The sequence below is a fragment of the Pieris rapae genome, chromosome 11 (genome assembly GCF_905147795.1).
Source record: "Pieris rapae chromosome 11, ilPieRapa1.1, whole genome shotgun sequence".
Classification (NCBI taxonomy): Eukaryota; Metazoa; Arthropoda; class Insecta; order Lepidoptera; family Pieridae; genus Pieris; species Pieris rapae.
In genome coordinates, this window is record NC_059519.1 from 9599926 (window position 1) to 9615895 (window position 15970).

A 15970-nucleotide genomic window follows, 5' to 3' on the forward strand; every position below is an offset into this window, starting at 1 on the left:
ATTATATTTAAAACATTAATTTATACAAAGAATCTCGAACTGTGCTCGAGTGGAAGGGACGCGTGCCTCTCACTCGCTCTCATTGTGAGCGCATAACGTGAGCGGAGCGTAACGCAGTTTCTTGAAGTGTCACCCGGCAAACCAATTTATAAGACGTTGTCACGTCAAAAAAGTTTTAATAAATATCCTCGTTCTAAAAAATTCATGCTGTTTCTGCACGCAACAAGTGGTTATGACTATTACCCTCTTTAAAAAAGATAAAAAACTTTTATGAAAACTCTCTAGAAATGTCCGAATTTGGATCAAATTTCTCTAACATTTAAATAGTATTAGCCTAGACAGCCTGGTTCTGTAATTATTTGAGAATGAAATGTGTACCATTTCACTTTCTATAATACTCTAAAATATGTATGTGTGTATGTGATACTGTATGTATAACGGACATGTTTATTTTAATGCTACACAATATTACAGTGATATCAATGAAGACGGTACTTTTAACCCCAAAATCCTGAAAGAACTGGAGACAAATGTTGTTCAAGACGAGGACACAGAGGAATTTTGAAATTTAAAGACAATGATGAAGAAAATATAAATTAGAACTTGTTTTCCTTATAATTAATAAAATTTCAACCTTTAAAACGTATAAATGTTATTTTTCGATAAAAACATGGCTCATCAAGGGAAATCGATGAGATCAGAATTTATAATAGTTTTAGGGATCAGAGGTTGGTGTAAAAGTTAATGGAATGATCATCAACATATTATGCCGACGACACTTTAACTCGTTTTAATAGCCAATAGAAGCTCCAAATGCTGTCTAAATGTGTGGGTTTTTACACCCAAGGTCAAAAACCTTAGAATATCTGTACTCTGTAGTCGCAAACACATTAGAATAGATCACATTAGATCAAAACTTTTGAGATAAGTTTTAGAAATCAAAAATAATATACAAGTTTATAGTCAAATATCTCTCATTCCGAGGTGAAACCTCTAACCTTTCTGGACCTAATGAGGTACGGTGATAGATATGCAGTTAGCACCTAAGGTGGTGTATAACTTTCGCTAAAATATGTAATTAATAATGATTTCTGGAGAAACTACCCGTATACGTGACTTTGACAACTAAGAATACGTAGTCCGAGTACATAAAGTAATAGAAATTAAAAAAATAGTCAATTCTGAATTCATTTTTTTTTTAAATTTATTTATTAGCCCGTACTCCGTAGCCGACTGAATTCATTCAGTAGTCTGTGTCGCCAGGTCGCGAGCCTTAAATTTTGCAACAAATATAATATTGAAAAACATTTCACAGTATATAAAATAATAAATTACCCGAAGAGAATTTTAAATTCGAAAAAGTCTTATTATAAATCAAACTTCAAATAATAGTTTCTCACTAGATCTACAAAGAATTTCATTATATTAAACAAGAATGCTGCGGACACCGGTCAGACGATTTCGAAGTGATATTTCGCGAAAGCCTTATTTTTTACGATTAAAATCGTCTAGTGCATACCTAAGGAAAACATTTATAGATTATTTTATTGAAAATCACGGACATAAACATGTAAAATCAAGTTCGGTTATACCACTTTGTGATCCTACCGTACCGTTTGTAAATGCTGGCATGAATCAGGTACAGCCATAAACTATTACTTCAAGCTTACATACTCCTTATTATTTAAAAATACAATATACAAAAGTATAAAAGGTTTCATATAATCCTTCAGAATCATGGGAATCAGGTAAACTTTAATCAATATTTACAATATTTCAGTTTAAGGGAGTGTTTCTGGGCATGGTTGAGCCGCCTCGTTCTCGAGCAGTAAATTCACAAAAATGTGTGAGAATTGGTGGAAAACACAACGATTTAGACTTAGTTGGACTGGATGGCACTCATCATACTTTTTTTGAGATGCTTGGCAATTGGTCATTTGGTGATTATTATAAGGTAGAAATAATTATTTTATTTGCTCTGTATGCTGAATAATTAAATGTAGTACTTTAGGAAAGATTAATGAATAACTAAATCAAAACTATTAATATAAATTGAAAAGAAAGAAAGAAAGAAATAACTTTATTAGACACAAAATACAATAGTTGTTTCTATAAAATTATAAAATGTATATTGTGATTACCATTCAATATTTTTAATTTAAATATGTTTTATATTTACCTAAGCTTTATTCATTTTAGAAAGATGCCTGTAAAATGGCCTGGGATTTGTTACTGGGGCCATATAGATTAAAACCTGAGAACCTGCTTGTCACATATTTTGGTGGTGATGTTGTTATTGGACTCACAGAGGATAGGGAATGCAGAGATATATGGAAAGAAATTGGGTAAGTACAAATAATAACAAAGACAAAGAATTAGTCTAGTTATTCAAAGGGTTATACTAGTTAAACTGCCAGAATCTTCGGAACCTTGCCTAAAGGGACTCCTTTTAATAATATATTTTAATTATTACATTTTAAGGTTAGTTATTCTATTTTGTTTAATATTAAGTTTTGAATAAATAGATTTTATTAACAAATCTTATTCATTAATATCCTATTGTCTAATTTTGGTTTTGTTTTAAAGTTAGTACACATTAAAGTTGAAGTTTGTACACATTAATTCAATTAAAAAAATCTGCTATAAAAATGTTCTGAGTTTGAATATATTTATTTACATTATAACTTGTCACTAGTCCTTTAAAGTTTTTTTACTCATCAGCGTCAAGGCTAGTCATATCAAAGATTGTGGTGCAAAGGACAATTTTTGGGAGATGGGTGTGAGTGGTCCATGTGGACCATGTACAGAGATTCATTACATACATCCTGATGGAAGTCTTACTGAGATATGGAATATTGTATTTATTCAGTGTAATAGGTAAGTAGTATTGAACAGATTTGTTGGCATTTTAGCCCTGCAATGAGTCAAAGAGTAGTGACAGAGTCAGTGTCAAAGAGTAGAGTAGTTTCAATATATTTTGTTCAGATCATATTATAGATTAATTGACCACTGTATGAAAGATGTTCCATGATAATAATTCTAAGGCAATTTAGGAATAAATTACTTTTCTATTTGTTTAATTAAAATTAAACAAAGAAATTACATCATACTTAACTAGACAGTACAATTTAATGTTATTGCGAAGCTTGATCGCAAAAAAGTTGTAGAAACTAATTTTCCTTGCTTAGTCATAGCATAAGCACCACTTGGAATCCAGGCATTGTCCCTCATTCCAACCATAATTATAACAAAGTTGTTCACAAAACCAACTACTTATCTTTCCGTCATTGGGTCGTATCAATTCTGCTTCAGCCCTTTCGTAGTGATATTTAAAACATTCTGCAATATATAAAATAAATTTACAAGACAGTTACAAATTTTCAAATGTACGAATCTGTTATTAATATTGTTTACCAAGGTAATTTCAAACTTATAGTCGTTAAATTAAGCCTGTAGTTGAGATAAATAATTTTAAGTATTTATGTGAATAAAGAAAAAAAAAATATGACGTACCAGTTCTGAAAATAAATAGTATTGTAAGAAAAATTAAATGTAAGTGATTATTAACCGGCATTATTTGTAATAGAAATCAGTAAATATTATGCCATATTTACAGAAATGACATTGTATCATAGTAATTTTTGGAATCCATAGGTATTCAAATAAAAATGTTAAATGGGTTTTTAATTTATTCTGTTAAACTATTTGTGTTAAAACTTCTCACTGATAACAAAATATACCAATACATATAATAAATGTTTATTCCAAAATGAAAATAAAATAATTTAAAACTCATGAATTATTATCAATACAATCAATGTTTTTAATAAATACCGTTTTCAGAGAGACAGATGGCAAAGTAACTAGTCTTCGGCGACATCATGTTGATACAGGAATGGGATTGGAAAGGATGTGTGCACTACTACAGGGTGTGCCATCAAACTATGATACAGATTTGTTTAGGCCTATAATAACGGCAATTGAAAAGGTATTTTAGACATAGACATATTATTTATTACAAACAAAACACACACACATAAATACACAACACAGCAGTAATCAAAGAGAAAAAATTAAATAAAAGATATAAAGAGAGGTATATTATTTTTTTCCTTTTCCCCTTTGGTTCGTCTCAAGCATATATATTTTAATATTTTAACAATATAGCTAAGTTAAGTACTATGTAAGTTTATTCCTAGACTTAATTCAGGAGTAAACTCTTGAATACTATTAGAAAAATAAATATTAGAAGCTATTGCTAATTTTCTAAAATAAATTAATGTATGTTTCAAAAAATGCCCGACTAAAACCGAAACATAACATTCAGGGTATCTAATATATGCCTATTATTCAATTGAACCATACCTTTTAAAAAGAGATTTTTTATGGGGTAAATTCTAATTCAATGTTGTCGCTTTGTGGTGTTAACTAAAACTGTAATTCTCTAATTTCATAGAGATATTTCAACATGAAAAATGCGGGTAGGACTCGGCTGAACTACCCACATATATACATACATAAACACAAAATATATGGTTGTTTTTAGAATAGCAAGGACGTATCTCCATATTCCGGAAGTTATAGTAAGGATGCAACGTTGGACCAGTATTACAGACGTTTAGCAGACCATGCAAGAATGATTAGTATCTGTTTAGCTGATGGCGTGTTCCCATCAACGAGGTGAGAGAATTTATTGGTTTATTAGATAATAATAATATTATTAGATTTTTACGAATGAAATACACATTTAAAAAAGCAACAATAAGTAAATAACTAATAAATAAAAAAAATCTTAATATTAATTACAAATTTTAATATTTTCAGTGTAAATCTTAAACAAATAATGAAAAAGTCATATAAAATTTGCTTGGACGTCTTCCATAACCCGAATTTACTTAATACGCTTTACAAATACGTGGCAGAAAGTTTGGGTGACACGTACCCCGAACTCGTAAAGCGAGAAAGAGACGCCATGCTTATCTTAGAGCATGAAAGAGACAGCTATAGTAAACTACGTTCAAATTTGAGAAAGAAATGGAAGGATTTATTGAAAGAATACCCAGAGGTTGAGGCGTTTAATGACGTGGAGTTGGCGGGTTTTGCACTTGGATATAAGGAGTTAAAACAGGTATTTAATTTATAAGTTTACCGCTTTTCCTATTTATACCAGTTCAAATTATTATTTTTACTGTACATAATACAGGGCAAGAAATTTTAAAGTAAAATATCCTGATAAAATTATTGAATGAATAGACTATACTTTTTAATTCCGTAGAATTCTGACAGCTATCATTTTTGACATGTCAGAGATGACAAACCTTTTTGGCCGGGCAGATTTTTCAATTTTAATACGAGTCTGAACAGGGTATACATACAACGCGGTCACATTATCTCGAGACCTGGCGTCGATGACGTCACGTCGCGTCGGCGCTCTGTTACGGTGCGCAAAACAAGCAAGCGGGCGAGCGCGGGGAGTTGAAAGAAGAAGGGGGGGGGCAGGTTCGCATTCCAGCGAGGTCTCGAGATAATGTGACCGTGTTATACATGTTTGTCCTTTTTATTAAGTGCAGTGGTCCACATTATACAGCGAGTGATAACAATGTCCCTTTTTATCCCGAACAGTAAAAAACGCACAGGTAAAGATAACATTTTTTTTAAATTATAACTGAACCTGCAATTAGGCGGTAAGTGATGCCAGCTAAAGAATAAAATAAAGTAATTAAAGTTTTTGATTATAAAAATTTGATATATTGATTGCTTTCAAATTATTTGAATCAAAATATTTTAATTTGACCCAAATTTGTCCATTTTTCGGTGGAGAACTTTTTTAGTAGCAACACTTATGTCAGAATTCTTCGGAATGAAAAATCAGAGTATACATTAAGAAATGATGAATTTATTACAGAGCATGAAAAAACACAACTCCAACATAATACCAGGAGATCTGGTATTCAAATTATACGACACGCACGGTTTCCAAGAAGATATCATTGAACGCATTGCCACACTCAACGATTTCGAGATTGACAAGAAAGGCTTCTGGAAACTTCTTTCACAGCATAAAGCCAGACATAAGACATCGTTTAAAGAACAAACGCCCACAAAGGGCGCGCTTTTTGATCAAGCGTTACAAACCATAGCCAAAAATGGATTTAGTGCTACCAATGACAGTCCAAAATATGTCTATACAATGACAGACAACAAACTGACATTCCCGCCTTTAAAAACAAAAGTCTTAGCCATATTGAATGAAAACGCCGAGTGGGTGGACTTTTTGGATCCATGCGAAAATAGACCGTACTACATAGTAACGGAAAGCACAAATTTCTATACGGAGGCTGGTGGTCAAAAGGCAGACACTGGTTTAATAAAGTTCAGTGAACATGTAAAACTAATAGTAGATAGTGTTTTTAAAATTCGTAACTTTGTGATACATAAAGGGTTCTTCAAATTACATAGTGACAGTCGTTATGTTAATAATTATAGTGATGTGACAGTGATCATAGACAATGATAGGAGACTGAATTTAATGAGGAACCATAGTGGTGTGCATTTATTGAATGCAGGTATACGTCAAGTGTTGCCAAATAGTATTGTTTGTCAAATTGGTTCAAGTGTCAGTGACGTGGGACTTAGTTTGAGTTTGGTGGTGTATGGAGAGAAATTGTCACAGAAGGTGATTTTGGCTGCGCAAGAGTTGATAAGGTATTTAACAAGTAATTCTAGATTAATGTTGATGAGTTGAGAAAAGAATCCTTTAAAGACATTTATGTCTTTAATTTACATTGTTTAGATCCTTAATCGACAAAAAAAACATTTTTTTTATTTATTTTGACAAAAATATTAATGTTTACATATTAATGTGGAAAATCTTAAAAGTTATTAATAATTCGATAGAACGACAACATTTAAAAAAATATACCTAAATTTTATAACTAACAATATAGCAACCAACTCTTGTGAACTCAGCCAGTGTATAAACAAATAGGTCTACCTTGATAGAAATTTTGATTATTATTTGTATTGCTCGCGTGAGTAGCGCCTTGCTTACCAAGTAGAAATGTTCGCACGGTACATCCAGAAGTTTAGATTTCCGCCTCAGGTTTTTATCTGGTACCCGTAGACCGATCAGATTATGAACCCGACTAGTTAGTATCTTAAATAAATATAACAAGTTCTCTTCTGAGGTATAGCTGGTCATAACCCAGAACAAACAGTCTTATTTAACCGTTTGCGTCAAAATAGCTTTTACCTTGTGTTTTTATTTAAAGGGAATCCATAAAATGCAATTCAAGTGTGGAAACATGTATAATAGATAGCACTCAATTGTCATCTGAAGATAATATTATGACTGTTCCTGGGGAGACCTATCCAGAGACGGGGCTTCGTGTGGTTACTTATTCACCTCCTTTGGTGTCAAGGTTTGTTTATTAAATTTACTTATCAATAGGTAAAAATACTTTAAGAAATATGTAATCGTGGATTTATTCAATTGTTTATTTAACTCGACCATTGAATAAGCCTATTGTTTAAGTCGACTTTAATTATATATGTGCACATCAGGTCAGATTATTTTAAAAAGTTGCTAGCATATTTAACTAAATATTTTTTGTCGTTATCTTCATTAAATTTCTTCTAGGGAACTATGTTGCGGTACCCACGTTCCGTCAACGAAGGTCATTGGCGATTTCTGTATTACTTCGGTTAAAGCAGCTAATAGTCAAAACCCTACTCTATATGCGCTGACTGGTGATTTCGCAACCGAGGTTAGTTCCGTCTCGAAGGACCAAAAATTTACAAATTTCTAGCGGTAGTTCTCTGTTATTTATATTCGTTATATCCCCTGGTTCCTAACAAATAAAATAAATGCCTATTACTATCGATCGATATCGAAAATCGTAATTTTAATAGCCGAAAAATCTTAGTGTTATTGGTCAATTCCAACAGATGTTTTGGATTCCAGACAATTGACACGATTCCATTATCATTTATTATTAATTAATGTGGTTGTATTAATCAATAGGGTTATTGAGCTTGACGCGTCGTTATTTTTTCAGGCACGTGAGCTTTTCTGTCGTGCTGAAAAGCTATCGCAAGTTACCGATCTAGCAGATCCTGAAAGAATCCAAAATGAGGTGGAAAATATTCGTCAGCAGTTGGCAACTCTGTGCGGACCTGGTGTCCCCTGTGGGGAACACTTGGCCTGCCAAAAGTTACTTGACAGCCTCCTCAAGAAAGCTGCTAATCGGAATGACGTTGCTTTACGGTAAGATTATTTTTTATTAACTATTTTAATAATATTTTTTATCTCTGTGTAAGGCTTTCAAAATATTGGTTATAAAGGAAATAGATTCATAATTGCTGATTTATTAGATAAAAAATAATAATTTATTTTACATATTGATACGCATGTATCAGTTGGTATCCCAAAATATCTGGTCATTTTAAACACGCTGCAATATTGTGCATACAACGCAATATCCCAACTATATTTGCCTCTTTGCTCTTTGACATTTGCTCGAACGGTGAAGGAAAACATCGTGAGGAAACCGACATGTCTTAGACCCAAAAAGTCGACGACGCGTGTCAGGCACTGGAGGCTAATCACCTATTAGATTTAAAAATGATCATGAAACAGATTCAGAAATCTGAGGCCAAGACCTAAAGAGGTTGTAGCGCCACTGATTTATTTTATATTTGCCTCCACAGATCAATAGCGGAAACGGAAATATACGAAGCGTGTCACGAAGCGATTCGCGAGGGCCGACGTTTTGTTGTACATTTCTTGCGTTGTTCTTACCTTATGCAACCCCCAGCCGCCGCTTTAGCCTTAGCCAATACACGCACTTACCCACAAACAACCACAGATACATTTGAAATAGGTAGCAGACACTTACATCCCAGCATCGACAAATCCATAGACATGAGCATTGAGAAAACCATAGATTCAATAAATGTAGTCAAACAATCCATAGACAATGGTGTGACACAGAATGATGTTGCTAATGGCGAACTTCCAGCTATTTTAATGGGATGCGCGGGTGGCGTTATAGTTGCTGTGGCTAGAGTACCACAGGTAAGGTCTTGTGTATTATTACCTTATATATAATTAATAAAAACCACGATATCTGCAGAAAATAGTATTTTATGCGTAATATTTCTATTTTTATATATTTTTTTTAATGAAACTTTCGTTTTAATCAACAGGAATTAGTGAGCGAAAGATTTACAGCTGAAAAATGGTTAAATTGTATTCTGCCGATATTCCAAGCTGAAAAATCTCCCAATCAGGACGGAACATCACCGCTAACACACGCACAAATGAACGCGACTAAAGTGAGTAATATTATTAAATTATTGAACATGCACTTTTTATAATTAATTCTAATTTATTATCATTAAAGCAAGATTATTTATGGTTAGGGCATAAAATATTTTTCAAATGAATCTTTAGGCGCATGGTAATTTTTTTTCGGATAAAGCGCAATAATGATAGTATTAGCGTCACGAATATGTGCAGCGTTTTTGTGGAAGGAAAGGGAAGGAGCGGTTGAGAAAGAGGGAGAAAGGGCGAACGTAGCATAAAGCAAATAACCATGGAGCGAGAGCAAGCAAGTGAGAAAGATCGAGAGAGACAGTTTGTATAGAAGGGAGAGTAAGAGAGATCGAGAAAAAAAAATCGCGCTATTGGTTGATGTATTTGTTTATTATGTAACTGAAATATTACTTAGGATGTCAATTCTGTCGCATAACGTCTTGTGTAGTAAACGCAATTTTTATTTATTTATTTTATCATTAGCACATAGGTATACAGTGTGTAAACAGTCCAAATTTAGATATTATATAAATACATGAAGTGATCACATATATTGGTACCTTAGTAATAATTAATTTACAAAGAAGTTTAATTTCTAACTTACCTACTTTGTACGTAGCACTTAGCACGCACTTTTACTATGTAAAATTTTTCTCTGAATTAAGGAATTAAATGTGTTCTATACTCACCCCTTAGTGATTTTTTGGTGCTTAGTTTTATAATCTTTAGTTTATAAAGTATATAAAAAAGTAAAGAAAGTATAAAAATGTGATAAACGAATCTGTAAAATGTTAAGTAAGAATGCAAATATCATTATTTGCATTCTTACTTAGTGCATTTTCTGACGGTATTTGTTAGAAAAAATGTTAGTTTGTATGGTCAAGGAAAACAAAGCAAAGTTAATTAATTTCCACGAACTGGTTTTTCCGGTATTGAATTCTTGAAGTGAATTTTTCAGGTGAGCCTTATAACCTGTGAGCAAATGGTGCAAGACGCGATGAGGGTAGCCATTAAGTTTGCTCAATCACACATTACGGAAAAGATTGGAGATGGGCCCACAGAAGATAGGCAACACAGTTAAGACTTTTTATGAACCAATTTCTAAACCAGAGGTTATTAGTTTGACCTGTTTGTGTTTACAGCGAAATTAACACAGACACTGTAAAGTAGTTTTTTTTGTGTGTAGGTAGATTTGACAGCGAATAGAGACGGCATTATAGAGAACATCTCTCTCTCTTCCTTTTACCTTTTAATATTTTTTCTAGAAATAGAGTTTAATATTTTCTAGAAGAGAGAATGTTATTAATTCTTGTTGAATCTATAAATTTTAAAACAATTCTTTATTTCCTTTTTATTATTGCAAATAAATATACAGTGTGTAACGATATCTCATAATGGTAAAATTCAAAGTCGATACTTAGCTTAAGTATGACTTTCTATTGGACATTCGGGAGTAGTGACATATTTTGAGCTAAATCTGAAATTTTCTCAACCTTTATACCATATTTCCATCATTATGGTAATATATTAACGGGATATTTGTTATATGATGTATCTTTGTTGACTGATATATTATTCACAATTATTTAATGTGATGAAAAAAGAATTGGGTCATGGAAAACGTAATAAAAACATCTTCACAAATAATGGAATATTTTTATAAAGAATTATAATATTACTAATGTATGGTGCTGTATTAAAAGTTTAAACTAGAAATTAAATAATTTCTCATTTTAGTTTAAAATGGTTGCAATAGTTCATCACGCCGAATAGCACCTATATATTTTTTTTGTTCGCCAATGTCCAATGTCTTGAATTATAACCTTAAATAGATAAAATTCATGTTAAGATGTCCTTTCCTATAAAGTTATCTATCTATCTCTTTATGATGAGGAATAGAGTTATTCTTTATTGTCTTCCTTTAAAGCAAGTTTTGTCATAATTACAAAATATATTTTTTTTTATTTTTCCTTCAGCTAAACTCGTTTTGTTTTAATGAATTGTTGATTTTAATTTTTTGAGATTAAAACCATTTCATGTATTCATATTAATTAGATATTAAATATGACGCTTACGAAATTAAAAATTGTTATTTTCTAGTCAGACTATGAAATAAAATACATTATTTTAATAGAAATTGTTTTATTTCACTTAATTATATTTACATTTATAAAATACAATTATTTAATGATTATCCATATATTGTAGTTCGGAAAGCAATAGTATTGTATTGGGAAGTGGTCTCGGCTGTGGTGACAGTATTGTCATTGTTTGTCTCTCCGAATCCACTGCAGTACTGTAATAATTTATTTTGTATTAATCACTAAACTCTATACATTTTATAATTAGATTAGATAATAAATGCAATTGACAACTGGGTTTCTGAGTCTACCATGATATAGATGAATGAAGTACTTCTTTTTCATTTGTAGAATTTTGGCATTTCATTAGTGTTGCTACCCATTTTGTTTTTTACCTACAAAAACGTAAATCTAAATATTTTCTTATGCAAGTGACCTAATTTAAAAAAGTGACAAAATTAACTAAAATGTCAATATCACAAAAATATTGAATAAACTTTGATTACTTTATTTTATTTCCTTAGCTGGCATCACTGCCTACTAATTGCTGGTTAAGTAAACCTTTAAGAAAATGTTATTTTTACTTGTGCGTTTTTACTATTTGTGAAGAAAAGGGACGTAATTATCTCTCGCCCTTAAACTACTTTTAATGTGGAGGACCGCAATTAAAAAAAAAATATATATAGACCAGATGTTCAGACTCGTATTGCATTTGAAAATTTGACCGGGCAAGAATTTGACATGTCAAAGATGGTCAACAGCTAATGATAACTGTCAGAATTCTGCGGTATTAAAAGTTAAGTAACACCCATCGAAACATGTTTAATCAATGTTTCAGAACCTCAAATAGATAAAACACTTAAGGTAATAGCAATATTAGTTAATTAGACATATAATATACACAGAAATATACACAAAAAAGATAGGTTTTCCACTTTTACTTGTTAATCAACATTATTTTCTCTCATCACGAGACAGAGAGAGAGTATTTTTTATAGGATTTTTCTTCCATAATATGTTACAGACACTAATAGTCTATTGCCACCTATTAGGTAACTATATTTATTATGTACTCATGGTTTTCTTTTATTACTTTACAACTAGAGTAACAGTCTAACCAAAACTGTAACAATTATTATGGTATACCCAGCTGTTCCTTAAAAACCCAATGGGGTAGACAAATTTATCCTAAACTTATACACCATGTGGTACACCACTAAGTAGGAGGTATCAATTTCAACAGTTTACTTAATTTGATGATATTAATAAACAACCAAAGACAATATATTAAAATTACTTACACACACACAAATCCCGCGAGGTTCGAATGCAATGCCAGTTCATCGGCCGCTGGTGAGAAGGACACTGCGAGTAAGCGATGCGCAAGCGCAGGTGAAGCCCAAACAGGCACTAACTTAGTTAGGGCTTCTTCAGCGCGCATTCCTAATGGCATGCACGAATCGGGAAGAGACGGGGCCCCAACCTATAGGGTAATTATTAAAAAAAATAGATTAAAACTGTGAATTTTTAAGGCAATTTACAATAAAATAAATCTTACAATTAAACAGTTCTATGTATATTTTGTTTGACCATCCAAATTTATAATATTACTAGCAGACTCGGCCAAGCGTTGCTGTGGCTAAGGTTTTTGTTATATTAAATAGTAGTAAACTATTCAAGGAAAACGGTAGGAGAACTTATGTGAAACGTTGGTACTTTTAACAACAGCGCTATCTGTTAGAATTATATCAAATAATAAACAAATAATTTGCAATAAAATTACGACTATAATTAAAGATCTAAGCTGTCCTATCTCTTAAGTTGGACCAGACTGCTCACGGTGTGCCAATTTAATTTAAAATCGGTTAAGTAGTTTAGGAGTCCATCGCGGACAAACATCGTGACAGGAGATTTATATATATTAAGAAGATGTACCAAAATAAAATACGTTTGAACTGAGTAAAATGATTTGCATTTGACAAGTCTTTAAGGACATCATTGGCAATTTTTTTTTAACACCGCTATTGCTGGTACTTAACTGAATTTTACAATTTTAAATATTAATTATAAGTTTAAGTTAAATAAAAGTATTATAATTCGTTACGTGTATTTCTGCTGTACTTAAGTTAGATATTCACCTTGTAAATTTTAAGATCTGAAAACTTTACATCAAATGAATGTGGATAGTACGGGGTTCGTTTCCCATAGAAATACTCTCGAATTCGGCTATCCCTTATTTCCGCGCGTTGAGATGATGATCTCTCAACTACCTGCAATTAAGTTATAAATAAGGTTGGAAGAATGGATTTTGGAGAACTGAAAATGAAAATTTTTGGCGTTCTTTTTTTCATTCAACAAATAGGCAGGACGAATACTTGAAGTTAAGTGATACTGCCGCTCATGGATAATTACATTCCTACAAGGTTCACAAGTGCGTACCCGGCCTATAACTCGAATTGGTCCCACAATACTTAAGTGAGCAGCTATTTCCACATAGTGGTTGTGTATGACAAAATGTGCCTTAGGAATCGCTCAGGAGTGCAACAACATGTTGAAATGATACAGATGGTATTTTGAATTCTGCATGTTGTGTATTATTATTTGAAAAAGGTAACTTACCCCACCGCTCTTTGGTAAATACACAACTTTGACAAACTTCGGCATATCCCGCTTTAATTCATTGTATAATCTTTCATTATCTAATACTAGTATTACATCCACCTGGAATATAAAAAATATAATTACATACAGTTCGCTTGCTCTTTACACATTACAACCTTAAACATTCTATAAAGAACCGAGATCATCTGTTGATTATTAAAATGTTTGAAAGAATATGCCTAGTACATAAATTATATTATTCATAATATACCGTGGAATCAATGTAAAATTTTCTGACTATACTATACTATTAGACTATATGACTATACTATTTGTGTGGCCTTACCATACAAATATAAAAAAGCATAAAGTTCTTAATAAAGAAGGCACAACCCTAACAAAGATTACGATAAATTTATTCTTCAATTAATCTGATTACTAGAGGAATATTACCTCAAATGCTTGGGCAGCATGTGTCAGTACTTTGTAGCCAGCACCTTTCACCCAGCCACATGTATTTATTATTACTCCTGAAGTTGATGCTAATAAAAAAAAAAGAAAATATTCAAGTATTTTTTTATATAATCAATAGTATCTAGGCAATTGAATTCTAGAATACCAAATGGGGCATAGTTGCAGTTATATTTGATTCTGTTATCCTGTCTTAGTCAATCTAAAATCCATCATCTGTGACACAGGATTAACTTAATAATCCTGTAGTTGCTTTATCACAAATTGATTCAATTAATCATATAGGTATTACTTACCTTTTTTATTATGTTCACACCTTTCAGCTATAACTTCAGCAAGCCGAGAAACAATAGTGTTATACAGCTCTAAATTCTCATCTGGACTTTTGTGACCAAAGTGATATACTAGAGGTGCCTGTTGGCTAAAACCTTCTTCAATAGAAGCTGGCCTTTCAACCAGTAACGCCCCTAGAATTACAAATAATATATGATTGAATAAACACAGTAGTGCTAGTGAGTGAAAAATTAAAATTCAATAAGGGAAAACTTAATAGAATATGTTTTTACCAATAGTTCCTGGCACACTAATTTGACCCTGACCAACATCAAGATCAACATATATTGGCCTCCGTGCCATCCGTACAGCGTAATTAAGCAATATCCTTGTTAAGGTAGATTTTCCAACATCCCCGGGACCAACTACCATTGTAACTGGACCCCTTGTGTTTTCTTGTTCTGCAGCTACACGCTGCTGCTCTAATGCAGCATGAACATTTAAGTAAACCACCTGTGGAGAACCATAGTGGAAGTATCATCATCATCAGTATTTCTACCCTAGATTTATGTAGACAAATTAATTAAATTTTAAAGTTTTTTTTATTGGGAAGTTGATTCCAACTGTAATAAACATAATTGCGAATTATAATTCTATAACACTGTCTTAAATGAAATACTTTCAAATAATAAACAATTAAAAGCATTTCAAGTTTTCTTACCATAGGTGTCTCTTTAGCAACATAACTGACTTCGGTCCGACCCCGGAGCTCCACCGTACAACCATGCCACGTAAAAACTGCTACTTTAGCTCCAGTATGAAACTCATATGGCTTATTTTTAACAAGTTCTGTCCCAAACAACTCTGCATACCCGCTCTTAACCTAAAACCGGGGCAGTAGTGCGCAAGTGATTAGTATAAATTTTGCACTATACTAGTGTAACATTATGGTTAATATTAACGAACCTCTAGAACGACTTTCTCGTTTTTCGATTCTACTTCAAAACGAAGTTCAGAATCTGGTTCAAGTTTGAACTCTTGTAACTGAACTTCTGTCATCACGAATCGAAATTAAATGTTACTAAGTTAGATATTTAGACACTAACAAAACAATTTGAACACTTCCTGTGCAGTAAATAAATTCGAATTATCTAAATAAATCGGGATGTTTTGGTTTTCAAGTTATAACGTCAATTTTATTATGACTCGCTTCAGCTGTTGCATTTCA

At 32.2% G+C, this 15970-nt stretch overlaps 2 protein-coding genes across 2 annotated transcripts; one reads left to right on the forward strand and one right to left on the reverse strand.

Annotated features, from left to right (window-relative positions):
- Positions 1 to 1238: 1238 nt before the first annotated feature.
- Positions 1239 to 11106, forward strand: LOC111001286 (alanine--tRNA ligase, mitochondrial). Its single transcript, XM_022271142.2, has 14 exons — positions 1239 to 1639; positions 1781 to 1954; positions 2200 to 2345; positions 2722 to 2877; positions 3844 to 3988; positions 4547 to 4680; positions 4825 to 5128; positions 5906 to 6705; positions 7272 to 7421; positions 7640 to 7766; positions 8058 to 8266; positions 8710 to 9076; positions 9208 to 9336; positions 10275 to 11106. The coding sequence occupies exons 1-14, from the start codon at positions 1436 to 1438 to the stop codon at positions 10395 to 10397; spliced, it is 3168 nt and encodes a 1055-aa protein (XP_022126834.2). The 5' UTR covers positions 1239 to 1435; the 3' UTR covers positions 10398 to 11106.
- Positions 11107 to 11457: 351 nt separating this feature from the next.
- Positions 11458 to 15954, reverse strand: LOC111001347 (protein CLP1 homolog). Its single transcript, XM_045630166.1, has 9 exons — positions 15709 to 15954; positions 15464 to 15625; positions 15036 to 15255; positions 14766 to 14936; positions 14452 to 14540; positions 14017 to 14118; positions 13536 to 13667; positions 12699 to 12880; positions 11458 to 11612 (listed from the first exon to the last, which is right to left on the reverse strand). The coding sequence occupies exons 1-9, from the start codon at positions 15799 to 15801 to the stop codon at positions 11501 to 11503; spliced, it is 1263 nt and encodes a 420-aa protein (XP_045486122.1). The 5' UTR covers positions 15802 to 15954; the 3' UTR covers positions 11458 to 11500.
- Between the last annotated feature and the right edge of the window lie 16 nt (positions 15955 to 15970).